Here is a 27,907-nt window from a genome sequence, read left to right as displayed (position 1 = left end):
CAGTCACCATCATTATACAATAGAATTTTAAGAATTGAGATTAAATATTCCAAGTATATTATAATGGAAAAATATAAGTGTTATTACCAATAGCACAGATACCAAAATGTTAAAATCAATATTACTTATACTGAATATAAAGATTTTTTTTTTTTTTTTTTTAATATAGTGGAAGCAATTCCAAAACTCACTGCTAAAACATTATGGCCAAAATCTTTGAGTTTAGACTCAAACTGTACTAATTTGCTATATCTACTTGTATTTCACATAAAATGAATTTAACCTGCCAACGTAAATTGTATAGAAAAAACAATGACAATTTTATTATTTTATAATAATTTAAGACATTAATTATTTTCCCTTCAATTAAAAAATCCAAGTGATTAAATCTTTTAGCACCCCTTTGATGAGTAGTAGCAAATTTTTCTTGTGATATATACTTGCAGGATGCAGTATGATGACTCCTTTTACTATATTGTCTGGATTTCGCAGGAAACTTAAAGCATGTTTTCTCTAAAGAATATGTTTAAATTATCAGAGAAAGCCTTAAGTTTTAAAGTTCATGTCAAGTCATACTCCAATTCTTCACTTCCTTCTTCATAAAAGATTCTATCAACGCATTCTTTAAAAAAAAAATCACAGAATAATTTTTATTTATAGTGAAGTTACTCTCTCTAGACTTTAAATCATCAGTTCACTCTTATAACAGAGAATCAATTTAAATAACACCACCAAAACGGAATGAGGACAAAACAGTCTGCTATTGCCTCTCTCTCTGATATGCCGTAAAGGTGTCTAATTAGTCTTACAACATGGCCCATTTCCAGTGAATTCTCAATAAACTGCTAATAATGACAGTCCTTTGTACTGACACATCATTCCACGGATGTGGCTGCAGACGCCCAACAGTCCAGCTGCTCGGAAGAAAGGACCGCCTGCACGTGGTCCCATCACAATGGAGAGCACGCTCTTAGATCCTTTGGTTTTCATAATAATCCCTTCGGAAAGTTAGGTAATTGATGATTGATTGGTCCCTCAGAATTCTATGTTGAACAGCAAGAACCCCTGCCTATACAGTTTGCGCCAACGTCCTTGATTTTTTCACTTCCACAGTTTTGTTTATCAGATCGTATAGTGATGGTAATCTTATTTTATCCATATTTTTGCTGTAAACATTGAGAAATATACCGAGGACAACTAACAAACCGGACCATATGTACCTAAGAGAAAAGGGAAATACAAAAAGATTAATATTAAGGTTACAATTTATTATTGACCACAGAATTTGGTGATAAATTCACTAAAACTATGCAATAAAATAAAATGTTGCAATGGGAAGCCTACAATAATAGTGTTAAAACAAAAACAGTAGTTTTAGATTAGATCAGAAAGCATTTCATATCTTTTTTTAATTTTAATTTTTTAATTTTATTTTTGTTATAGATGTTTCTCCTTTTTTACCCCATTGACACCCTCCTCCCCATCCCCCCCACCCCCACCCCATCCTCCCCACCCCCGCCCCATCCCCGGCTTTGTTGTCCATGTCCATTGGTCATGCATACATGCATATAAGTTCTGTGGTTTATCTATTCCCACCCCCCACCACCCCCTCTTCTGAGGGTTGTCTGTACCCTACTTCCGTGTTTCTGGGTCTACCCTATTCCTCAGACTGTTATATTCATTATATTCCATATATAAGTGAGACCATGTGGTATTGTCTTTTTCTGCTTGGCTTGTTTCACTTAGGATAATACTTTCCAGGTCCCTCCATGCCGTCTCAAAGGATAAGAGATCTTTCTTACAGCTGCATAGTACTCCATTGTGTATATGTACCTCATCTTTTTTATCTACTCATCTACTGATGGACACTTGGGCTGTTTCCAGATCTTAGCTATTGTAAATAGTGCTGCTATGAACATGGGAGTACATATATTCTTTCTGATTGGTGTTTCAGGCTTCTTAGGGTATATTCCTAGAAGCGGGATCATTGGGTCAAAAGGAAGTTCAATTTTTAATTTTTTGAGGTAACACCATATTGTTTTCCACAGTGGCTGCACCAGTCTGCATTCCCTCCAGCAGTGCACTAGAGTCCCCTTTTCTCCACACCCTCGCCAACACTTGTTGTTTGATGATTTGTTGATGGCGGCCATTCTGACAGGTGTGAGGTGATACCTCATTGTTATTTTAATTTGCATCTCTCTGATGATTAGTGAGCATTTCTTCATATGTCTCTTCGCCATTTGTATGTCCTGTTTGGAGAGGTGTCTATTCAGCTCCTCAGTCCATTTTTTAATTGGGTTCCTTGTCTTCCTTTTGTTGAGTTGTATGAGAACTCTATATATTTTGGAAATTAACCCCTTATCTGATGTATCATTGGCAATGATGTTCTCCCATACAGTGGGTTACCTTTCCATTTTGACGGTTGTTTCTTTTGCTGTGCAGAAGCTTTTTAGTTTGATGTAGTCCCATGTGTCCATTTTCTCCTTTGTTTCTGTTGCCTTAGGTGATGTATCACTGAAGATTCTGATGCGTATGAATGTCCGAAATTTTGTTGCCTACCTTTTCTTCTAGAATTTTTATGGATTCACGGGTCACATTTAAGTCTTTTATCCTTTTTGAGTTTATTTTTGTGTATGGTGTAAGTTGATGGTCCAGTTTCATTTTCTTGCATGTAGCTGTCCAATTTTCCAACACCATTTATTAAAGAGGCTGCCTCTACTCCACTGTAGCATTTCATATCTTTTAATGTTAGGTCCATATAGAAATAGGTATTTTATAAAATACTAAATATAGTTCATTTGACTTTTAAGATAATAGAAAATTCAAAGTCCAACTCCTACCAGAAGTCTTACAAGTATAATTCAAGTGCAGGATTCGTAAATCTGCCCAAGGCCATCTTGCAAATACAATACAGCCATCCAACTAGTCTTCCCAGTGGGGTAGAAAATAGAGATAAAAAGGGGCACATCCAGAGAAAGGGAAACTGACAAAGATTACTATATAATGTAATGTACCTACCACATGCAGAAAGAGTAATCAATTTATAGAAAACAATACATAGATGGACTTTTATTTTGTGGTTCCCTTTAATTTTACACATTGATAATTTCTAGGTTTGAATCTTCTCAATTCCCAGTCAAAGTAAGTTTAAATGATGCTAATTTCAAACGCATCTTGACAGTGAAGAAAACAGCAAAGGTTTTCACAAAGAGCCGCGGACTAAATCATCAGAGCACAACCGACACAGTGCTTCTCTACCTCACTCCTTGGTGAGAAAAGGCAGCATATAAACCAACAATTTCAAACATATATAAATATATATTTATAAAATTTATATTTGCACAAGGGCAAGGGCGAATGAATCCCTTAATCTCAACACATCACTCACATTCATTCATACTGCAAACAGGATCACATTTGCTCTGGGACTCTGGTTAGAGAATTTAAGTGTACAAAATGACTTCTATACAATAATTACATACATTTCTGAAACAGCAGAAGACATCAATAAATTAGGGGCAGAGAAAAAATATATGCTTTATAAAGAATTAAGGCCGTTCCAGAGGACATGTGAAACAAAGTATCTAAATGCAGAGAAACTTATTGAATTAAAAAGTACTTACTGAAATGTGAATGGTTTGGCAAAGAATATAAATGAAAGTACAATGGTCATTGCTTTTCTTCCTGTTGTCACTGTAGGGAGGAAAAGGTTGGTTTAGAATGTGCATACTATCCCAGAAATCTTTTGGAAATCATTCATTCAACAGATATTTACAAAGCCCACTGTGTGCCAGGATCTCTGTGAGGTGCAAAGAAACAAGAGAAAGCCAAAACTAAACAAACAAAAAGTCACTGTTGCTGCTCCTGTGGAATTTGTAGTCTAGTAGGGGTACAGACATTAAATATGACATAAATGTTAAAGCACAACTGCAATAAATGCTTGATGGAGGCCATGACACGAGGGGGCATGTCATCCCTTAGAGAGACTTACTTAGTCTGGCAGGAAAGAAAGGCTTTTGCAAAGAAGTTATGATTAGGTGGAGCAAGGGTTATCCTTTAAAAGTAGCAACCTAATATCTTCATAGTGGTCATCATCTCTGGTTAAGACTATGAGTAATCCTTACAGTACTCTTTGTCTGTATTAACTTTTACTTTATCCTTGAAGTTATCACCTCCAAGTCTGTTGTAAGGCCTGAAACCTTCCTCCCCAGTCCCACCCAGGCAGAGACAGGAAAGCTGCATATATCTCCATTATAGCTTTTCCCTCACTTTGCATTATCAGTTGCAATCTTTCCGCTAGACTGTGTGCTTTACTTAGTTCCTTGCCTCGTTCATCCTTATATTCGCAGACTCAGTAGCTCCTGGCACTTAATATTCAAGGCATGAACGAATGACCACCAAATGAAGAAAATGTCTGGAAATGTGTCAGAGTCTGATTCCCCAAATCTGTCTTTTCTTTTACTTTAATAAAAAGACCCTTCTTGAAAAATGGGCATATCTTCTAGTCTCTCCTAGAGCTAGGTGTGGTTATGTGATGAGGTTCTGGCCAATGAAAATGTGAGAAGTGCTGTTTCTAGGAGTTTGATTTCTAGGAAGTTTCCATCAAGAGAAAGGCGTGTTTCACCTTCTCTCCATCTCACTGCCTGAGATGAGGATGAAGACGGCAGAGCACATAGGAGCCTGGTTCCTGATGAGCACGGCGATACCGCAACAGCGCGAGGGGCAGCCTAGCGCACAGGGTCAGAGCACAGGGCTGGAGGCAGACCACTTCAGCTGAATCCTGACTCTGCAACTTACAAGCCAGCTGGCTATTGGGCAAGACACTTAAACTCTCTGTGTCTAAGTTTGCCATTTTGCAAAATGGAACAATAACAGTGAGTACATAATATGGTCATTTCAAAATTAAGATAAATAATACATGTAAATACCTGAAATAGGCTATGTGCATATTAGCTATCATTATTATCCCCACTTCTGGATTTCTTTCATGAGAGAGAAATAAACCAGCCTGCACCTTCAAGATCAGGATTGTATCTCACATTTCTTTATACGAACCACGGGGCTCAACCAATGCATACCATTGATGGAACAATCACCTTTAATCAGTTATTTTACAAGCAAAATTAGAACCCAAACTAAGTATATTAATTTGCAATCCTTCTTGACAGCATGAGATGAATTGAAATATTAGTGATACAGCTTGATCTACAATCAAATTCATGCTATTATCATTAGGAATGTAAATTGTAAGGAGAGAGTCATACCAGAGCAAAAAAAGAGAAAAGTTAGAAAGCAAATACATTCTTTTTTTTTTAAATCCTCACTTGAGGGTATTTTTCCATTTATCTTCAGATAGAGTATGAGGGAGGGGGAGAGAAAGAGAGAGAGGAGAGAAAAAGAGAGAGGGATAGAGAGAAACACTGATGTGAGAGAGACACATCGATTGGTTGCCTCCCGCACAACCCTGACCAGGGCCAGGGACCCAGCTGCAACTGAGGTACATGCCCTTGACCGGAATCAAACCCGTGACTCTTTGGTCCACTGGCTGAGGCTCTAACTGCTGAGCCAAACCATCCATGGCGCAAGTATACTTGTATAAAGAGAGAGGTATTTGTTCATTTGTTTAATTTACTCTGTGGTAATAGTTTTCCTCTAGAAATCACGGAAAATTAAAATCAGAAACTTACTAATGTATATATGTATTATGAATTCAAATTCTACAGATCTCTGCTGGAAATGATCAAAGTTAACCAATCAGTACACAAAAGAGAGAACTGAAGCCCAGAGAAGAGAGACTTACTCCCCAGGTCCCGTCATTAAGCATCAGAGCTGGGATGGGCTCCACCTTCTCTGAACCGGCCAACTAGAGTTCTCCCACTGCCTGCGAGCCCGGCTTCAGGGCTCCCTCCACAGGGGACACCAAGAGCACTGGTCACCCGTACTGTTCATGGGGCAAACAATACAAGGTAGCACTGGGAGCCGTCTGTTGCCCTCATTAGACCTCACCTGTAGCCCCTCATCTGTTCCCCTCGCTCCTCCAAAGCAGAACAAATACAAATTCCATTCCTCTAAAGTGTGAGCAAAGTCCCTGCACAAAGCAGGTGCCTAATAATTGCTAGTAAAAAGAGAAGCTCATCTGATTATGTCCTGGAAAGTGTTCAAAGCATTATTCAAAATACAACTGTCACAATTTAAATTCAACAAACTGTAATTTTCAGTTATAAATTAAAGTGTATAAAGCTACTACTTTTCTGTGAAGTTGTTCATCTCTTCATTCGTTTGAATAAAAAGTTCTTTTAATGTATTTAAAAGTTACTATTTAGATAAATGTATATATTTGATTTTAAAATTAAACCTTCAAATGAGAAATTAAGATTAAATATAATTTTCTTTAGAATTAAAAAAATACCATAAGCTCAGGAATAAACTGGTGAAATATGACAATTTTCTTTTTAATAAAGAGTAAATGCTGCCTTTAGATTTTGGAAAAGAGCATCAGAGAACATTTAAATGCTTATTTCATAATCTAAGTAAGTATATCATTCCTACCTGTTACAGCAAGAAGTGCACCGAAATTTTTAATCAAAGCCAGAACAAAGGAGATTCCAAAATACCCAGTGAGGGAAAAAAGAAAAGCATAACCGTAGGTCTGAATTAGATTCTGCAACATATAAAAAAGCCTGTGAGAAAAATTCAAAACAAACCCTGAGGTATTACAAATGAAATAAAAATCACAAATTTTAATCAACTTCTTGAGCAATAATAAGCCATGCAACAATGCAGTCAAGCAAAGATGCTTATTTAGTTTTGATTTAATGGAAAAATAATGATGAAATTTGAAATCTGTAACTTCTACGTCATGAATAGCTTAAACATTAACTTACAGGGTAGGAGCAAGGATAAATTTAAATATAAATCATTTCATTTCTGAAATAATTTCTGATCTGTATATAAAGGAGTTATCAAATTACATATTCTTTTGAACATGGGGAATTAGATATATGGAGGAAACTATTTAGATGTTTATTTTTAAAGATGTGATTAGTGTTTACCTTTGAACAAAATGTTACTGCAGGGCCCAATCCACTAGTGCACGTCAGTCCCAATAAAATGTACACAAAACCGATTGAATACGAATACAAAACCTAGAGTAGATAAACATAAAGTGGAAAAAAGTGATATCAGACCAAAAGTAGAAAATGAAGAATTTTCAACATGTGGCTCAATTAACCTATCAATTAAATTTGTAGAACAAACCATTTTTAAAGTAACAGCATTGTTTCAAATATGGCTTAAATTTCTCGAAATGATGGCTGATCCTAACTATAAGTCAATGCTTTATTTTATATGCAACATTGCACAGCATTACCAATCCTTTTGTATATGGTTACATAATTATTCATTTTTTGCCTGGCTAATTACTAAATTCAAACCAGGTTTTAATGCTAAGACTCTAAAAACATACACAAAAACAACAAAAAAGCTGTATAGCTACTTATTAAACATGAAAAAACTAAAACATTAAGTTTGCAAATACATTAAAGTATAACAAAAATAAGCAGTATATTGCATACTTATTGCTTAATTTTGCAATTTTCCTACCAATCTTTCCATCCCAGTTTGTTACATTCCCCATAAGCAGAATCAGATTCAAACTTACAGTAAATTTTTGGTCTGTGGGCCTCGATTTAACGAACTTCGGATTTAATGGACCATATGTCATATGTGAAAATTTACACCCTGCTAATTTTAAGATGCTTTTAGCCAAGATTTGGTTATAATGAACTTAACAGGTTATTTTTTGGTATTAATTCACTGCTATTTTAAATTTTAGCAAATAGGCCATAAGTTAAAAAAACACTGTAATTTTGTTGATGTAAATAAATATTACATATCAACAACTATGTTCTACATATTTAAACCCAAGAGTCACTGCTTGTAAACAATGCGAATGATCAGCACGCGATCACACTGCATTGCACCCAGGTAACTGGTCCTGTTGTTACGTGGCGTAACTTCTGCAGCAGTTTGAATGTGTGCAGGCCGACGTTCCCACGTGCGCTAAGCCACACTCCAGCCAAGTGCATCTGTTTGCTCTCTGGACTGGTGAATGCGGGCATTTACTAGACCTATTCAGTATGAATTTCAAATTATAGCAATACCTTTCATACATACTTGATTTTAATTACACAAACGTATCTACATGAGGAAAAACAGGTAAACTAATTAGTCAATATTTTTAACATACGCGTTTAGAAAACCTACTTTATTACATAACAAACTTTCGACTTTCAAGGACACCCCCTCGCCCAAATCAGTCCGTTATATCAAGATTTTACTGTACCTGTTATGTGCTAATGATGGATTATTCCATTATTTCTCACAACCAACCTATGATGTAAGTACTTTTAATCATCATTTCATAATTTAATGATGAAGAAACTAAAACATAAAGATATTGCTGTTTCCCCCAAATGAAAGTGGTAGTAAAACTAGGATCTGGACTGAAGCTATCTTAGACTAGAGCCTCTGGTCTTAACCACTGTATTATATTATCTTTCTAACTACCTACACTTCCTTAATTCTCTTATCTTCACCTTATCTAGGAAGAGTGGTGGTGATGATCAAAAAAATGCTGACCAAGGCTAAAGTTCCTATGTCTCTAAGGGCTCCCTAGAGTGTACACACTACACTAACAAAGAAACAGGAAAGGCTAGTCCTACATATCCTTAATGTAGTCTGCTCTGTCTGTGTAGCAAGATATCTGGCTATAAAATTAATATAAACACAGAGACAATCACTTTCCTATATACAAATACCAATCAGTTAGAAGATACGTTGGAAGAAAAGGCATTATTTGTGGTAACAATGGCAAAAAGGTGAAATACCAAAAATTAACTTCAAAAGAAATATGCTAGATTGATATGAAGAAAACTTTAAAATCTAAGGGACATTTTAAAAAGAATACTTGAATAAAAGGAAAACCATACCTTAGTCTTGGATTGAAAGAATCAAGGGTATAGATGTCATTCTCCCTAATTTAATTTATAATTCAATGCCATACCAATCACACACAATACCAATGGGATTTCTAGTTTATTTGGGGATATGAACACCCAAGAATAACTACTGGTAGTAATACTCTGAAAAACAAAAGGAACAATGGTGGCTAGTCCTAAAAGAGGATAAATGTATGATAAAGCTGCTGTTATCATGTGGTTCTGGTACAGAAATAAATTTAAAAGAATACAATGCGGGATGCTACATTAGATTATGAAGTAATAAAGAAGGCACTTAAAATAAATTGAAAAAGTGGATTATTCAATAAATGATATTGAGATGAGTGAATAGCCTTATGGAAGAAAATTTTTAGTTTTCGGTGGATCAAAGATTTAATAAAAAAAGGAAATCATAAAATTAAGAGGCAACTTGGGTAAAATTCTTAAATCTTAGTGTCAGGAAAACCCTTTTTAATAATAAAATACAGCCAGAAGCTTAAGGAAAAGATAAACTGGACCACAGAAAAATTAAAAACTTCTAAATGAAAAATAATACCAAATACAAAGACAGGAGAAAAATGATGTACCAAGTAATTTTTTTTAAAATGTTAAAAATATTTATCACTGAGGAAAAATTTATCAAATACCATACCATAAGTTATAAGCAGCATTTTTATTTTTTATCTTTCTATGTTTGGATGCATTACTTTTATAAAAACAATGATACACTAGTTTTAAAATGCAATGCTAGTCTTCAATACCGTAACTACTTAATAAAATTAAGTGTATCACCATTTTGACAGTGTCTGATGTTAAGTAAAAAGTACTAGAATACTCACCATTTCGGAATTAGAGGCATTGTGCAGCTTCATGGCCTTCTCTTGAACATTTCCAATGACAGCGTCTGCACACAGCGCCAGGGAAATAAGGACCACACCTTCAAGAAGGCACAAGAAGAAAACCACCTCCTTATTTAAGCATAGGAATGATAATCAAGATTTTTCAAAGATGGAATTGGGCTAAAAACAAAAGATCTTAATCACATTTGTTCCACAAAGTTGAGTATTTTTGTCTACAACCAGTTGTAACAGGCACACAGGTCACATAGGCGATGCCTTAAAAAAAAGTAGCTAACACCAATAACTGCATTGATGCTGTCACCATTATTGTGTTTCCCTCTCATGTCAAAGGATTGTTCTGCTAGATTATATGTTTGAAAGAAACAGTGTGAAATATAGAAGAAATCCCTAGAAGATGTACTGATTGGTGGTCAGTCGTTTAATTAAAAAATCAGATGAAGAGGGAAATCATAAAAAAATTACCTTTATTATTAAAATGTTTAATTTAAAACACATAAACATGAATGCAGCTGCCAAGGTCTTTTCTTTCAGTAGGGATCCTAAATAAAATTCTTCCCTTTCTCTTTTGTTTAAACCACACTCAAACAACACATTCTCTATGTTTTCCAAGTTGTTTTGGTTAAAAAGCACGCACACACACACACACACACACAATTTCATGTACCCGAGGCATAAAAATATAGTACACCAAAAACTCAGGAACTTCTGAAACAATCAGGGTGTAGAATCCTTTCGTATTTTTATGGTATCTCCCAATTTTTACAGTTCTTCCATCCACACGTAATTGTGCTTTTACTGACTTGTCAACCAAATTGTTTCAATTAACTTAGTTTTTACAAAAACAGTTCTTTTTTCAACCTCAGTTTGAATAATTCAAACAAACATGTAATTACTGCATAATTATAATAACAGGTACAACTGGCATAAACAAATCCAGAAACCAACACACTCATACAGATGTGCATATCTGCAGAGAAGCAGGTGCTAAACTGCGAGTTTTCAGGACACTGGTCACCTGTCATGGTGCTTTATAGAAAAAGAGCAGCCTTGGTTACATCTGGGAGTCTGATGAAATTTAAGGGAGTTTTCTCTTTTTATTTTTTTAATGAAAAGAATCAAAGAGAGCAGAAAATGTATGTACACATATAGGCACTAGAGAATTTTCAAGTTTTCATACTTATTCTTCAATTTGACTTTCTATCATCTAACTTAGGAATTACCTATTCATGCATTTTTATTCACCAAACTTGATTCTGAATGTTCTTTTACTTGTTTCAAATATCAAATCTGTCCTCAAAAGAAAAAGACATGGTATTACTGAAAATCCAGAAAACAATGGCCTCGCTCCTAAAAATGGCTATTCAAAGACATTCCATTAAAATTGTTCTGAACAATGGCAACATGAAATATTTTTTCTAAAAAAAATTTTTTATCTTTTGAGAGAGACATTAAGGGAGAGGGAGAGAGAAATGTCGACGTGAGAGAGAAACATCGATCAGCTGCCTCCTGCATGACCCCTACAGGGGACTGAGCCCGCAACTCGGTGCACATGACAATGCCCAACCAACCGAGTGAAAGCAGCCAGGGCAACATGAAATACTGTTATGACAATACCTGAATTATATCCCAAGGGGAATATTTTAAGGTGGACATTTATGTTAATAAATAAATCTGATATACCCCTTCATACAATCAAAGTTTTATTTATGTCTATCTTAACCATTGTAATAGTTAATCTAACTTCCTTTAGATAACATAATTTTATAGATCAAGGATTGTGATAAATGTTCAACTATGCTTTCTTTCAATAATTTTTTTTAATATGTTTTTATTGATGTTTTAGAGGAAGAAAGAGACAGAAACATCAATGTGAGAGAGATACATCGACTGGCTGCCTCCTGCACACCCCCTACTGGAGATCAAGCCTGCAACCGGGGCATGTGCTCTGATGAGGAATCGAACCAGGACCTCTCAGTCCATGGGATGACAATCCATTAAGCCACACTGGCTGGGTCATCAACTATTTTTTTTTTTAATTTATTATTTCTTTTTTAAATCCTCATCTGAGGATTTTTTTTTATATATCTTCAGATAGAGTGAGAGGGAGAAAGAGAAACATCGATTTGAGAGAGACACATCAACTGGCTGCCTCCCTCACAACCCCGACCACAGCGGAGGACGAACTGCAACCGAGGTATGCACCCTTGACTGGAATTGAACCTGAGACTCACTGGCCAACAGGCCAATGCCCTAACCGCTGAGCCAAATGGGCCAGGACCATTAACTATTCTTTTTTTTTTAATATCCTCACCCGAGGACATTGCCACATTTAACTTCAGATAGAGCGGGAGGGAGAGAGGGGAGATGAGAGAGAGAAACATCAACGTGAGAGAGACACATCGAGTGGTTGCCACCCACCTGACCCCAACCGGGGCTGAGGACAAACTGCAACCGAGGTACCTGCCTTTAGCTGAAACCGAACCCAGGACTCTCTGGTCTGCAGGCCAATGCTCTAAACGCTGAGCCAAACCAGCCAGGGCCCATTAACTATTCTTAATGCTAAAAAATGGTTAGGTTCTAATTCACTTTAGCTATAGTGAGATGTTACAGACCACCTCTTTCCATCACCACCATCACCCCCACCGCACCGAGTGTACGTGCTCTCACACCCATTACTTCATCATCTCAGCTCTTCCTCATCCCCTGTGTGAGGTACTATCATCATCATTTCTGGGTAAGGGAAGCGCAAAGGAATGTGGCACTCTAGCCATGGTTCAATTTCTAAGTGATCCAAGCAGAATGTGAAGCCATGCCTCTGATAGCAAGTTCTGTGCCTTGTCGAAAACTGCCTTTTCATTAAGTAGAAGAGTCAATTTCCTTAGTTTTCAAATATAATCTTCCTTTTAGATTTGTGGACATGAAAACAAACTGTTTCTGAAAAATGTAAACCATGTTAGAAACACCTGCAACTAGAAGCTTTCTGAGTAAAGCTCACTGAAGTAAGGATCTCTTGCACTCGAATGACCCAAGGGGACAGAACAGACGTAAGAGGTTCTACCAGGTCCTCTGGTTCTTCGAGGACGGCTCCAAGATGCTGAATGAACTGGTTACATTCAAATCTCTTACTCAGCCTCGTTAACCAGATTAGTAACAAAGGTTGACTAACAACAGGTAAGAATATGAAGCTGATGTAAATGACTTTCTTCACTATGTAATGCTTTTTCCTCACAAATAATTATACAATTACACTACACTTACTATACTTTGTACTATACAAACGTGTGTGTATTTTTTTCCTGTTCTCCCAGAGTTCCTTTGAAGACCTAGATATTTTATTTATTTACAACCTTCTAAATTATTTATTATATTTTATTTTTTAATCCTCACCTGAGGACATTTTCCTATTGATTTTTAGATAGTGTGGAAGGGAGGAGGGAAAGAGAGAGAAACATCGATGTGAGAGAGACATATCGACTGGCTGCCTCCCGCATGACCCTGACCAGGGCAGGGATCGAACCTGCACCCTAGGCACATGCCCCTGACTCGGAATCAAACCCTTAACCCTTACGTCCAATGGCCGACGCTCTAACTGCTGAGTGAAACAGGCCAGAGCTAGATATTTTAAATATTATTAATGTCAGGGTAGATGACGGGATGATACTAAAATAATCTTATGAGTAAAATTCAATAGTTAAGGATAACATGTATATATAAATAATTTCTCCATAAGGTCTTTAGAATGAAAACAAGATTCTAACACATATTTTATTCTTACTTATTTCTAAACATACTATAATACCTATTCTGCTCGTGAACAAATCTAAAATTAATTTAAAAATTTCCACATGGCACACTACTAGAAAATTGAAGCATGGTAAGGTTATGACCATATTTATATCACCCAGTTTAATACTAAAGCACAGCATATCACCCTGACTAGTTTGGCTCAGCAGTTAGAATGTCAGCCCACAGACTAAAGGGTCGCAGGTTCTACTCCCGGTCAAGGGCATGTACCTGGGTTGCAGGTTTGATCCCTGACCTGGCTGGGGTTGTGTAGGAGGCAACCAATCGATGTGTCTCATTCACATAGATGTTTCTTTCTCTTTTTCTCCCTCGCTCTCTTCTACTCTAGCTAAAAAAAAATCAATGAAAAATTGTTCTCAGTTGAGGACTAACAATAAATAAAAACAAAAAACAACATGCAGAAAAGTACATGACATTGAAAAAAGAAATAGAGGAAGATATAAAAAAGTGGAAGCATATACCCTGTTCATGGATTGGAAGAATTAACATCATTAAAATGTCCATATTACCCAAAGCAATCTATAGATTGAATACAATCCCATCAAAATACCAACGACATACTTCACAGAACTAGAACAAATACTTCAAAAGTTCATATGGAACCAAAAAAGACCCCGAATAGCCACAGCAATCTTAAAAAAGAAGGACAAAGTAGGTGGGATCACAATACCAGATATTAGGTTATACTACAAAGCTACTGTAATCAAATAGCCTGGTACTGGTATAAGAACAGGCATATAGACCAGTAACAGAGAACCCAGAAATGGACCCAAGGCAATATGCTCAATTAATATTTGACAAAGGAGGCAAGAGCATACAATGGAGTGAAGACAGCCTCTTTATTAAATGGTGTTGGGAAAATTGGACAGCTACATGCAAAAAAATGAAACTAGACAATCAACTTACACCATACACAAGAATAAACTCAAAATGGATAAAAGACTTAAATGTGACCTGTGAATCCATAAAAATCCTAGAAGAAAATGTAAGCAACAAAATTTTGGACATCATACGCAGAAGAATTTTCACTGATACATCACCTAAGGCAACAGAAACAAAGGAGAAAATAAACACATGGGACTACATCAAACGCAAAAGCTTCTGCACAGCAAAAGAAACAACTATAAAAATGGAAAGGCAACCCACTGTGTGGGAGAGCATCATTGCCAATGATACATCAGATAAGGGGTTAATTTCCAATATATATAGAGTGCTCATACAACTCAACAAAAGGAAGACAAAGAACACAATTAAAAAATGGGAAGAAGAGCTGAATAGACACCTCACCAAACAGGACATATAAATGACCAAGAGATATATGAAGAAATGCTCAACATCACTAATCATCAGAGAGATGCAAATTAAAACAACAATGAAGTACCACCTCACACCTGTCAGAATGGTCACCATCAACAAAGCATCAAACAACAAGTGTTGGAGAAAAGGGGACTCTAGTGCACTGCTGGTGGGAATGCAGACTGGTACAGCCACTATGAAAAACAATATGGTGTTATCTCGAAATTTAAAAATTGAATTGCCATTTGACTCAGTGATCCCACTTCTCGGAGTATACCCTAAGAAGCCTGAAACACCAATCAGAAAGAATATATGTACACCCATGTTCATAGCAGCACTATTTACAATAGTTAAGATCTGGAAACAGCCCAAGTGTACATTAGTAAATGAATGGATAAAAAAGCAGTGGTACATATACACAATGGAGTACTATGCGGCTGTAAGAAAGAAAGATCTCTTATCCTTTGAGACGACATGGAGGGACCTGGAAAGTATCATCCTAAGTGAAACAAGCCAAGCAGAAAGACAAATACCACATGATCTTACATATTTGTGTAATATAATGAACATAACAGTCTGAGGAATACGGTAGACACAGAGACGTGGAAGTAGGGTACAGACTGACAATCCTCAGAAGAGGAGTGTTGGGGGGAGTGAAGAGATAAACTACAGAACTTATATGCATGTACGCATAACCAATGGACAGCGACAACAAAGCCCGGGATGGGGTAGGGGGCATGGGGAGGAGGGTGTCAATGGGGAAAAAAGGAGAAAGATCTTTAACAATAAAATGATAAAAAATAATAAAAATTAAAAAAAAATACAAAGAACAACAAATCATGCCTTTTTTAGCTAAAACAATGACAAAATATATGTGCAAGTTTCAACTTAAAAAAATTACTGTGATTCTCCTATAACTCACATGTGTATTTCCAATTCAGCCCATAAGAAACTGATCTATCATGTACTTGATAACAAGGTTTTAACTGGGCAAACAGCTCTCTGTCATGTCAAAATATATGAGTACTAAAAATAATTGTTATATTTCCTGAGTTGTAATACTTTTACTACATCTTATTTGGAAAGTCTGAAAACTTTATGTTAGATATGAGAATTATAGATGTCATACCATCATTTAAAATCCTTTTGAAATTGTAAAATTTCTTACTGTAAACCAAACTGCCTAAAAAATGTAGGAAGACAATAAAATTATTTACCTGTCAGGTTGAAATTGGGTGCAATCGTGCTGTCAGCGAGGGTGAACCATATCAGACCAAGGCTCATACACACTGCAGCAGACACATCTGCAACATTGTAACGCTTGCCTGTGTGACAGAAATGTAAGTCAACCTCAGGTAGAAGGACCCACTCAGCATAGTGTTAGATCTATGTGTTTAACCAAGGATACCAGAGTCCACTTTTTATATCTAATGTCAAAAATATATGAAGAACACTTAGGTCAAGTCATTAGACAGTCAAAAAAGGGCTTCTGAAAATTAAATTTTCAGGGAGCACCAATGTGTCCTTATAAATTAGATATGACATTCTATTTTATCTGTTATCTGATATGGTAGTGGGTAAATAGGAACATTTAAGAAGTTTATGGAAATGAATGCCTCTTTTTCTTTATGTATAAAATAAGGCTATGAATTTTCTTTTAGTTTATACATTTACAAAGTAACCATTATTACAAAGTAATTATTCAGGCTATAACTATTTAAGTTTGCAAATATCATAATCAAATAGCTGCAAGCTTAATGAGGATTAACTTATTTTAATATATCCACTTTTAAATAACAAACCATGTAGTGTAACTTTCTGGAAGGATTGTAAGGAAATATACATGCTCATTTAGTTATGACGTTAAATGTGATTTTTAATAGGGATTGAGATCATTGTTTGTTCCTGTGTGAACAGTTATCCTGAAATTGTACGTAAAGTAGTTCACTGTCATGCTTTCATTAAAAAGGCTTTTGGGGGAAGGCATCTAATGCACAAAATGAAGTCAGGCTGTATAAGGATGTCAGTGATACAGAAAATGTGCTTATCAAAACATGAATATTCCTCACGACGGTGATACCAACAACTTGTTCTGCTGCTTTTCACTACCATTGCCTCCTCCTTTACTGCTATTTCCGCATAGCTTGTAATGTGGTTGGGGCTCTAGGTAATCAGGAAGCCAGCAGAATTGGTTAAAAAACAACAACAACAAAAAAAAGCAGTCCTGCCCAGGTTAAGCTTTACTTCACGATGAAAACTGTTCATTTGTATAATGGAGGTAGAGAGCAAAGCCCTGAAGACTACAAGACGGAAAGAGATGAGATGAGCTTTCCAGGTACTTAGGTACTTCTGAGCTAGGCCTTCAATATGTGAATACAGTATATCTAGAAATATAAGTAGATCCCAGATTAAAAAATAAAATGAAATATTTTTATTCTGAGTTCAAATCAGTGATTTCAGATACTAAGGTAGAGAACATAAGTTTTTATATTTTTATAATGCTTTATTTTTATGATATACTCAGAATTGTTGCAATATCTAAAATGTTCATTAAATTACCAAAGTTTAATATTTTTCCTAATGCTAGATGCTATAACATATTCTACTAATTTCAAACAGGGTGAAAATACATCATTACTATACCTTGAATAAAAACTCCTCCTAGCATAACAGGAATCAACTTGCAGCACTTGAAGATGACTTGGGTAGGATAATTCAGGTAGCCCAAGGAAGTATTTGATAACCCCATAGTACCCACAGTTAGAAAAGCTATTATCATGTAGGTTTTTCCTGGTATTCTGTAAGAGACAATTTTTAAAATTTTCATTTTTGGTCCCAATTCATACTTGTTAGATAATGTGTTTACAATGTGTAAATGTCTATTTGCTCTTTTTATTTGTTTAATATTTCTAGAAATATTGGTAAAAATATTACTATTTTAACGTTATAACATTGTTTACTTAAGTAAAAGAATGTTGCTAGAAAACCAAACCAAACAACTATTCACCCTTATTTAATCAGTCTTAAGTGAGAACTCCCAACTGTGTGAAAAGTGGCATATTAGAGAGTCACTTAGATTTTCACTGTAGGTGTAAGGTATAAAAACTATGTTGACTAAATTTAGAAAAAAATTAAAATTAAAAACAATTCTGGCCTCTATAATGGTAAAAGGCACCTTCACTAATTTATAACTTCTAAATTGTTCTGTTTCTTAATGTTTCCATCTAGCATTAGGAAAAATACATCCATCCATTCTGCTAGAGTAACCTGAGCAGAATTTCTCTAGAAAAAGTACATTTAAAACTCTGGACATAATATTTATTACTATACTATCTTATGAGTCATCTCTGTCTGCATTCTTTAAAATGTTACAGCAATCAACTTTTTCTGATGAGTAATCTGACTCTCTCCTTATGGTCCCAAATCTTCTACTTTGAGTTCTGTCTGGACTTTCTAAAGGAAATTATCGATTTAGCATCTTCAGAATTTTGAGCTATCATTAAGAGCATATGCTCACTTTGACCAGTTAGTACTCTAAAATAATCTTGTACATTGGTGTGACTAACACAGGAAGTACTTTTCATGTAATTACATTATGTTGCCTCCTTCGATCTAGTTTCTATTTTGGGATTTATGTTCATGTTTAAATCAAGGCAACAAAATTCTTTCATATTTTTATATTGCTAGATGTAAAGCAAAATAATTTACTAAAAAAATTCAATTAGAATGCATCATTTCCACTTACATTTCAATTTTGAGGCCTTTCCTACTTAACTACTAATACAGTGGTCAACATTTAAAATCCACAAGAAAATGACTTGGCATGCTTGTATGCATCAGAGTGCACACACACTGACTTTTGTGCTGTTCGTGGGGTTTAACCCTCAGTGGATATCAGAAGGGAAGCAGGAGAGCTCTGCTTTTCTAGGTAAGGATAGATGTCATATTAGTAAAACAGTGGCCAGAAAATAAAAAATTCAAGCCAGAAAAATCACAAGGAATGGTGATTAGAAAAGCAGCATAGCACAGGTAGAAGAAAACAAACAAGTCGCCAGCCTGAAACTCAGGAAACCTAAATTCAAAAGGCTCCAAATGTGACAGCAACTTGCTCAATGATCTCAGAAATCCCAGCACTCCTCTAGGTCTGCTTTCTCATCCTACCTGAGGAAGTGCAGAGCTCATCATCCTGTCTCTAGGACTCCCATTGTTTCTGTTTTTATTTAACATCCCAATTTGACAGATCTCCTTTATTAAAAACTCACATAAAGTAATTAATAAAGTTGTAAAGTAATCTTTATTGAAAAATAACAAGTAGTGATGGGCTTCACTACACATGACCATATTTGATCCTCAAAATAAAACAGAGAATTTAAGAAACTTCCCTTGAGCTCTTGACTGAGCTAATAAAAGGCAGGCAGTACAAGACTCAGAGCCCTATTTTCTAGCTCCAAATCCTGTACTCTTTCAAGTACACTGGTATTCATAAAAACAAAGGTAGAATCACAAAAACTAAGCAAAAGTCTAATGAGCTTAAATTCTGAAATGGTATATACTCAGAAATAAATTCAGAAATACAAGATTAGGTATATTTTCATTGTAACAAACTTTCAAAGACTTTTTCTAAATAGTTTTTATGTGCCTTGGAATGAAAAGGTTTCAATTCATATTCATTATACATCTATACATTCTTCTATCAAATCCCTTCACTTACATTTAGATCAAACACAGATGATACTGACTTTAAATATGTATGATCATGTGGTTGAAAGGTTGGGATAAACATGGGTTGGGCCCCACTCTCCATCTCATTTGAGTAGCTGAAAGGGAGGCATATCTTTTTAAAATTTAATGTCAAGGAGATGCAGCTTCTTTGTCACTTTTCATTTAATAGAGACAGGATTAGATTACTTCACTTTAGAAGCAACAGAAGTCCAGCAGTTTGCAATAGGTGATGAATCATCAGAGTTCCTTATGTATTAGTCTTGATGGATATATTTAATTATTTTCTATCCTATCACCTATGGCTAAGTCTTGTAGCATTTCAGATCATGAAAATAATGAAGAAAACATTTTCAAATTCAAACATTTTAAATATCACAGCTATAATAATTTATTGGCAATATAGAGAGGATGACAGGTAAAATCAGGCCCATGAAGAAATACTGAAGATACAGATGTAAATACTTAAAATTTTAGCTATCTTCATACAAACACCAGAAACATTTATGTAAGAAATAAAAGCGGTGAAATTTTTTTATTTTCACTGGAGAATTAAACATGTATAACAATGAAGACAGAATATCAGTACAGTAGTATTAGAGAGTTCCTTATTACATTTTAAACTGCCCAATATATATGTGAAATATTCACATATTAGGCTCTAATATGTCAGGATAACCACACTTACATTTACCAAAAACTTATATTCAATTTCCTCACCATGTTCTAATTATAATCAGGGGTAAGGTTTTATTGCATATTGTTCTAAATACCAGTAATATGGAAGTATTTCTACAATCTAGATGGCCAATTTAAAATATACTATCAAACAAGCTCCTTTGGTTTTGATGAAAAGGAATGTTATGACATTTCTGATATCTAAGAATGCAATCTCAGCCACTGGACATTACAAATATGACAATGTTAAGTGAAATATATCTCACAAAACAAAACATAACTATAAATTTTAAAAAGCCACTATAAAAACAGGTATTGGTATTTCATTTCACCACTTTGATGTAGTAACATTGTAAATCTTTCAATAATCACACCTATTTCAGTGAAATTTACAAAAACACACATGTACATCTGAATACTCTCTCATTTCAAGATATATTTACAAGTTGTGCTTAAACTATGTTTTTATTTGATAACTTACACTTAGAGATTCCTTTTTTCAATGTATAATGAAAATATTATATTTAATATTTTAAATGAGTTGTTTATACTAATAAAATTGCTTGGGTGTTAGATATGTTTTATTAATGGAAAATGTATACTTCATGTATAATACACTCTGTATGCCCATAAAGCAAAAAAAAAAAAATTAACTACCTCTAGTGAACTTAACTGTCAAACATAAAAACAAACAAACCACATACCTTCTCCTTTTGTCCTGAATAAGCTGAAGTTCTATTAGGCCAAATATGGAGTAAAATGCAAACTGTACTAAAGTAAGGTACCAGCCATAGGGCTTAAAACCCTCCACTGAAAATATTAATTCCTGTCAAAAGATACATGAATACTGTTAAGTTCAAGAGGCAGACCAATTTCCTCACAATAAATTCCTATAAACACAACATTTAAAAATATACTCAAATCATGAAACTTCTCTAATTAGAGAACTTAGGAAACTTTTCCAAATAAGTGACACTAGATATCCAGGTATGAAAATTAGGAGAAAATTTAAAAAGGTGAGGGATAGCTATGAAGCAACATTATTGTATGCTTTTTACTCTTTCTTTTTTTTAACTTATTGATTTTAGAAAGAGAGAGGAAGGGAAAGAGAGAGAGAGAGAAACATCGATTTGTTGTTCCACTTATTTACACATTCAGTGGTTGATTCTTACATGTGCCCGACCAGGGACTGAACCTGCGATCTTGGTGTATTGGGATGATGCTCTAACCAACTGAACATCCTGGCCAGAGCCCTTCCTCTCTCTCTCTCTCTTTTTTAAAAGACCAAAGTTAAAAAAGTTGCCCCCAAAATGAGAAAGGTAGCTGATTTAAGAGCTCATTTACTATTCAAAAAGCATATTTCATAAGAAGTCTATTATCTCAGGCCTGTTTTTGTATAGAACTATAATCAGTTCAAATCAATTTAATGTTATTTTTTGAATACTTGTGCCACAGATTACATAACACTTCTTCTGGTAGAGGAAATGATTACTTTGCCTAAACATAATGTTATACCATGAAGTAACATTTTTTTTATCCTCACCCGAGGATATTTTTCCATTTTTTGTACAGATAGAGTGGGAGGGAGAGAGAGGAAGGGAGAGAGAGAGAGAAACATCGACGTGAAGGGACACATCGAGTGGCTGCCATCCGCACGACCAACCAGGGCCGGGGACAAACTGCAACCGAAGTTCGTGCCCTTGGCGGGAACCGAACCCGGGTCTCTCCAGACCGCAGGCCGACGCTCTAATCGCTGAGCCAAACTGGCCAGGGCTGAAGTAACATTTACATTAATTCTTAATAAGACATTCTTAACAAGTCATTAAGAGGGGTTCTAATAAAATTATTTTCCTTAATTAAAAAAATCAAAATTTCCTCATATATATATATTTCAACTGTATTTTTAAAAGATGAAATTTATGCACAAATTTCTTTTTAAAGAAAAACTAAACATAGCTTCTAAACAGACCCTGAACTGGATTCGGTACATTTAGGATATTGTATAATTCCTCAAATTTAGATTTCATCTCAAGTACATCTACAAAGTATTTAGAATTTTTCTGGTTTATGAACTATAAAACATGAAAATAGCTTTATTAAGTATTTTGGCATTCAGATTATATATACAGTAAACTTCATTATAAAACTCCAACCATTTTCTTTAAAGTATTTTAACATGCAATTATACGTAAGTTAATAACAATGTCAGTTTTCACAGTGATAGTGACGTTACAAACATGATTATAGCAATTTACCTAATTTTAAAAGAAACTTTGCATGTTAGTTATAAATTAAAATCCCTGATCATTAATAGAAAAAAATTAATGAAATTTATACAGTAAATTTCTAATTTATTTTCCTTTGCAATGACTAACTTTGCTCTCAAGCTATTTGTTGAACAATATTTTAAAGAAAAAAATGTTTTTCAGCAAGAATTCTAACCTTTATTTGATAAAAATGTACTGGATTTTACTGTTCTTCACTGTGATATCTGAATTTTGATACCATTTTGAAGTGGGTAAATCAGTTATTATAATTAAGATTTTTAATGTATGTTTTTGTTTTACATAATACTGTTCATAATATTTTTATAAGCTAAGGAATAGTCACAAATCACCTTCTTTATACTTACATTTTATATGTCATCTCTTTAAGACAATGAAAAAAGAGTACAATGATTAAGCTCTCTTTGATTAACACTACAGGATACCAGAAATATCTGTGTTTGAAAAAAAACACATCACTTTCCTTGTTTTGAATTTGAAAGGTTCTCTCATGTTAGGGATTGCATAAAAAAAGCAAAGTTAGTAATGGCTGAAAATACTAATAAATTGACCATTAATAATTATTAGTCCATTCAAACATTCTGTTTACACTAGCCTAGACCTCCCCTGCAGACAATATCTTTGAAGGTCAGGAATTTACTGCTAGTCAAATTTATACAACTATACCACAGTACAGTGCAAATGTGAGCCAAACTGTGGCAATGTAAGAAATGTTTGGCACAGGTAAAAAAAAAAAAATTCCAATTCCAAAAAAATAAGGTTCTGGCAAAGTTAGAATAGAAAAAGAAACCAACAAGAATAAAAACATAATAGGTGTTTTTTTAAAAAAAAAGACTTAATGATCACAGAACAAAAGAGATACCCTTGGAAAAATATAAAACATCTTGATATGCTTTTTCAAAAATGACCTGTTATTAAGCTCCAAGAATGAAGAATGAACTGGAATATGGCTTTTGTGCTATCATGCTATCATCCAATTTTATTGGAGAATTATGTTCCAAAATTCCAATCAATACTTGAATCATTCACTTTTTAAAATAGCCCTGGCTGGTTTGACTCAGCAGTTAGAGCATCAGTCTGCAGACTGAAGGGCTATGGGTGTATGGGTTTGATTCTCGGTCAAGGGGCAACCAATCGATTGTCTCTCTCACATCCATATCTTTCTCTCTCTCCCTGCCTTCCTCCCTCCCACTCTATTTAAAAATCAATGGAAAAATATCTTCAGGTGAGGATTAAAAAAATAATAATAAAATAAAAATAAACACATGCTTGCAATTATCTACATTTAAATATTTCAAATTTTTTCATAATTTAAATTATTTAAGATTGCCTTTGCTCCCTTTCCTTCACTTAAAATATTAAATTTCGAAACTGTGACCTGTTTTCAGCACTTACTTTTCGGAAGCCCTTTTCTATTACTATACTGAAAAGCTCAAATTTGTGAATAAATCAGTAACTTATAATAAGGAAAAATATCTTGAACAAACTATAATGTGCTCTTTTTGACCTTGTTATAAATAATTACCATAAACAAATAACTATTTACCTGTAAATATCCATAAATGAGGTAAAATAAAAAAACTCCAGCAACACATATAAAAAATTGAGTAAGTTTGTTAAATTTGCTAAGATTTATGCCAAGTACTACAATGTCATCTATTGACTTGATGTGTGGTGACATTGTCTGGGTTTTAGACGGGACAGTTATAGAAATATATTTCCTGGAGTTGTTGAACTTGAGATCCATTGTTCTTATTTTGCCACATTCAGTGCTTCCAAAGGTATCTTTGTTGGTTTCCTCTTTGTTCAGTTTTTCTTTTGCTTGCCGAGCTATGTCCTAAAGAAGGAAATAGAGCCTTTAAGCAAAACATTTGGATTATAAAGTATTAGGCTCCAAATATTTCAAATCACACTTTAAAAATTATATAGGTAAGTCTCATTGTCTCTGGATATTAATATATTAATTCCCCTATTCAAGCTTCCAATCAACCAAAAACAATGTCAACTCTCCAATTTAACTTCACTTTATAAAGACCAATACATCATTAAACATATGCCATTCTCATTTCTACAGCAACAAACCAAAAGCTAACCCTGTATTTATTTCATCAAAGAAGTAAATATGCCTTTATGTTTTTAAATATAATAAGGATATAATTTTTTTTTTAAATCCTCATCCGAGGACATTCCCGCATTTATCTTCAGATAGAGTGGGAAGGAGAAAGAGAGGAAGAGAAGAGACAGGAAAACATCGATGCGAGAGAGACACATCGAGTGGTTGCCACCCACACAACCCCAACTGGGGTCGGGGACAAACTGCAACTGAGGTACCTGCCCGTAGCAGGAACCGAACAGGGGACTCTCCGGTCTGTGGGCCAACGCTCTAACCGCTGAGCCAAACCACCCAGGACTAAGGATATAATTTTTAAAGCCCATGACATCTTTAATATTTATGTCAATCCTTATTTGCAGAAGAGTAGAGAACCAATGCTACTCTACACACTGAGACGAATGTAAAATATATTTGTTAATGACACTTAAAATCAAACAACTGTAAATTACTCAGAAAACTAGACTTATCAGACTACAGAAAGGATGACATGCTTTAGCAACAGCATCTGTTAGGTGAAAAAAGTTTTCTTTCTATGGAGAAAATCACTTTAATTTAGAAAGTCTTTGGGGGTGTTGTTCAATGGGTGTAAAGTTTCAGTTAAACAAGATGAATCAGTTTTACAGATCTGCTATACAACATAGTGCCTACAGTTAAAAATATGGTGTTGTGCACTTAAAATCTGTTAAGAGGGTAGACCTCATGTTAAGTGTTCTTAACCACACAAACACACATGAAAGGGGACACAAAGAAACTTTTGGAGGTGATAGAATGTTTATTACCTTGATTATGGTGATGGTATCACAGGTATATGTATATATCCAAATTCATCAAATTGTATATAGTAAATGTGCAGGCTTTTTTAAAATACCAATTATACTTCAATAAAGCTGTTTAAAAAACAAAAGAAAAAAGTCTTTGGGATTGGAAAAAGCTGGGAAACACATCCTTTTTTGTTAGTCTGCACAAAAAAATCAAGAAGGCTCCATAGATGACTATCGATTTTCTTTGCATGTATATAGGGTGGGGCAAAAGTAGGTTTACAGTTGTTCGTATGGAAAATAAAACAATTAATAAATAATAATACAAGAATAAACTGTGTTTTGCTTACTCACAACTGTAAACTTTAAAGTGTAACATTAAATGAAGGACTCTACTACACTTTAGTAAACACTGTTTCCTCAATAGTATATCTCTTCTAATACCTTGCCACTTCTAACATGCCTATTGGCAATCTTATGAGCCACAGATCTATGTCAGATATGCAGTTAAATCCCTCCAGCACTGTTACTTCTTGGACATCTGTGCCAAAATATTAACATCCCTACTGAAATTTTCCACAAAGCATCTAAAATGAATATGGAAATAAACTAATTTCCTTTGCTTAATTGAGGTACCAGCACCAGAAAACCTGCCCTTTCAGGCTTTGCATTTAGAATGCAGTTTTATTAATCAGAACATGACTGGTCAGATCATGTGACTGATGCAGGAAGACCCTGTGAGCTCTGACACCCAATAACTGTGATCCTAAATGTTTGCCATATCCCTTCCACTTCCGCCATTAATAGTATTGATCAACATTTAAAAGAAATTAGGCCAATGTCCTTATGGTGCAGGAAAAACAAAATCAAGCATAAAGCTAACAGTAGTTTTCAAATGAAATGATCAACATTTTGCTTTGCTCTAGTTCACAGTAACTCTTGAAACTAAGTACAAAAAACCCACAGCTGTGAATCACTGCCTGAAGCCTCTTACTGAAGTCAAGACAGATATTTAATTTTAGTTACCTGAAGTCACAAATAACTGCTAAAACTGAATAAAAAGGTAGCATTTCTAGCACATAGTGACATTTAAAAAAATTATAAATAATTAGTTTTGTCGATTTACAATGACCTACTAAAGTCAAATTATTTCAATCTCTTAATCTAGTCTTTTCCAACCTATAAGTCTCCCAGACAAAAGGGTAACATATGAGGAAATTATGTCATTTCAGTGTAAGTTACTGAAATAAGCTTGATTCTGTGTTTTGTTACACTCGTTAATAAAAGTAAAAGAATCTTGCCATTATATTTAGATTAACTGGACTCCAGACATTAATTGTGACCTGTGGGATGTGATTATAAAACAGAGAATAACAACATTCTGTGTCAATTCTTTGTACATACATCATTACCCAAAGTTCAAGAAACTGTGCTTTTTGAAGGTTACTCTTCTTTTTTCCAAGGGAGAAAGCTAAACTTAGGAATATATATATATAATGTTTATATATATATAAAAAACACTTAAAGTATTTTCAAACGCAGCTATATTTCTCTCTTCCAAGTCCCAAACTATCCCAATTCATTTAGAAAATGCTTATCCAAAAATCAGTTCTTGACATCTGATACCCTACTGTAGAAGAATATGCCCAACACTAAAAGCAAAACAAAACCCCCTTAGCACACCCAACCATTGGACCTTCATTCAATATTTACAAGAAAAGCAAAAGGTGGGGGAGATAATACGCTGCAAAGACTGGAAGCTCAGCGGAGCTTCTAGTGGAAGTCTGTGGCCGACTTCCTGGTAGGATCGATCGCCTTGCACTGCAAATCAAAGGGGCAGCGGCGTACCCTGCTTAACGCAGAACCCGGAAGCCGCTTTTAACGAAAACGCAGTCCCGGGGACCCCGGGCGACTGATACCTCTGCGGAGGGCGACAGGGCGCCCTGTAAGCGGCCGCAGGCCCGCGAGTCCACAGACCCGGGCAGCAGGCAGGTCTCCCCAGCCTGAGGGCGGAAAGGGGCAAAGAGCAGCAGACGCTGCTCCTGGAAACCGTGACCAGAGGCTGCCGCTCTTTATACAGGGACGTCACCCGTGCTCTCAACCCTGACCCCTCCTCTCCCCGCACGCTCTTTCTGGATGAGGAGAGGTTCTTTGGGGAGAGGAGGTCTGGGTCCCAAACTAGGCGAAAGGCCCGGGCGGCACGTCCACTCCTGACTGGTGTGTCACCTGGAAGGATGACCCCAGCCTGGGTGGCGCCGGCCAAAGCGTCTCCCCCTCCCCAGGGCCATCGCCATCACCTCCTGCTTCTCCTCTCGGCCTACTCTTGCACTTTCCGCCACAGCAGCCACCTCCATGCAAAGGTCCTCGCTTGACCGGCGCTGGCGCGCCTCTTCCG

At 35.3% G+C, this 27,907-nt stretch overlaps 1 protein-coding gene across 3 annotated transcripts; it reads right to left on the bottom strand.

The window, feature by feature from the left end:
* Positions 1–414: 414 nt before the first annotated feature.
* On the bottom strand, positions 415–27,907 carry SLC35B3 (solute carrier family 35 member B3). Of its 3 annotated transcripts, XM_036256974.1 has the most exons (11): positions 27,810–27,897; positions 25,534–25,641; positions 24,188–24,478; positions 21,061–21,182; positions 17,603–17,757; positions 16,177–16,284; positions 9,839–9,936; positions 7,053–7,145; positions 6,550–6,661; positions 3,624–3,693; positions 415–1,220 (listed from the first exon to the last, which is right to left on the bottom strand). In XM_036256974.1, exons 3-11 carry the CDS (start codon positions 24,386–24,388, stop codon positions 1,070–1,072), a joined length of 1,110 nt encoding a protein of 369 aa, XP_036112867.1. In that variant the 5' UTR covers positions 24,389–24,478; positions 25,534–25,641; positions 27,810–27,897; the 3' UTR covers positions 415–1,069. The 3 variants fall into 3 exon arrangements, with proteins under 3 accessions (XP_036112867.1, XP_036112866.1, XP_036112868.1); XM_036256973.1 differs by lacking the exon at positions 25,534–25,641 and having other exon boundaries at positions 27,810–27,907; XM_036256975.1 differs by lacking the exons at positions 415–1,220; positions 25,534–25,641 and having other exon boundaries at positions 6,550–6,680; positions 27,810–27,903.

This window comes from Molossus molossus, unplaced genomic scaffold, assembly GCF_014108415.1.
Source record: "Molossus molossus isolate mMolMol1 unplaced genomic scaffold, mMolMol1.p scaffold_m16_p_12, whole genome shotgun sequence".
Taxonomy (NCBI): Eukaryota; Metazoa; Chordata; class Mammalia; order Chiroptera; family Molossidae; genus Molossus; species Molossus molossus.
This window is presented reverse-complemented; position numbering and strand designations above follow the sequence as displayed.

Bases quoted from the DNA above. Each gene is read 5' to 3' on its own strand.
- SLC35B3 (XM_036256973.1), bottom strand. From the start codon at position 27,866: ATGGAGGTGGCTGCTGTGGCGGAAAGTGCAAGAGTAGGCCGAGAGGAG. The intron at 6,662-7,052 runs GTAAACACTAAT...TATATGTTGCAG, and splicing joins CAGTAACATTTTGTTCAAAG to AATCTAATTCAGACCTACGG. The intron at 1,221-3,623 runs GTAAGTACTTTT...CTTTTCTCTTAG, and splicing joins GCCAAACCATTCACATTTCA to GTACATATGGTCCGGTTTGT.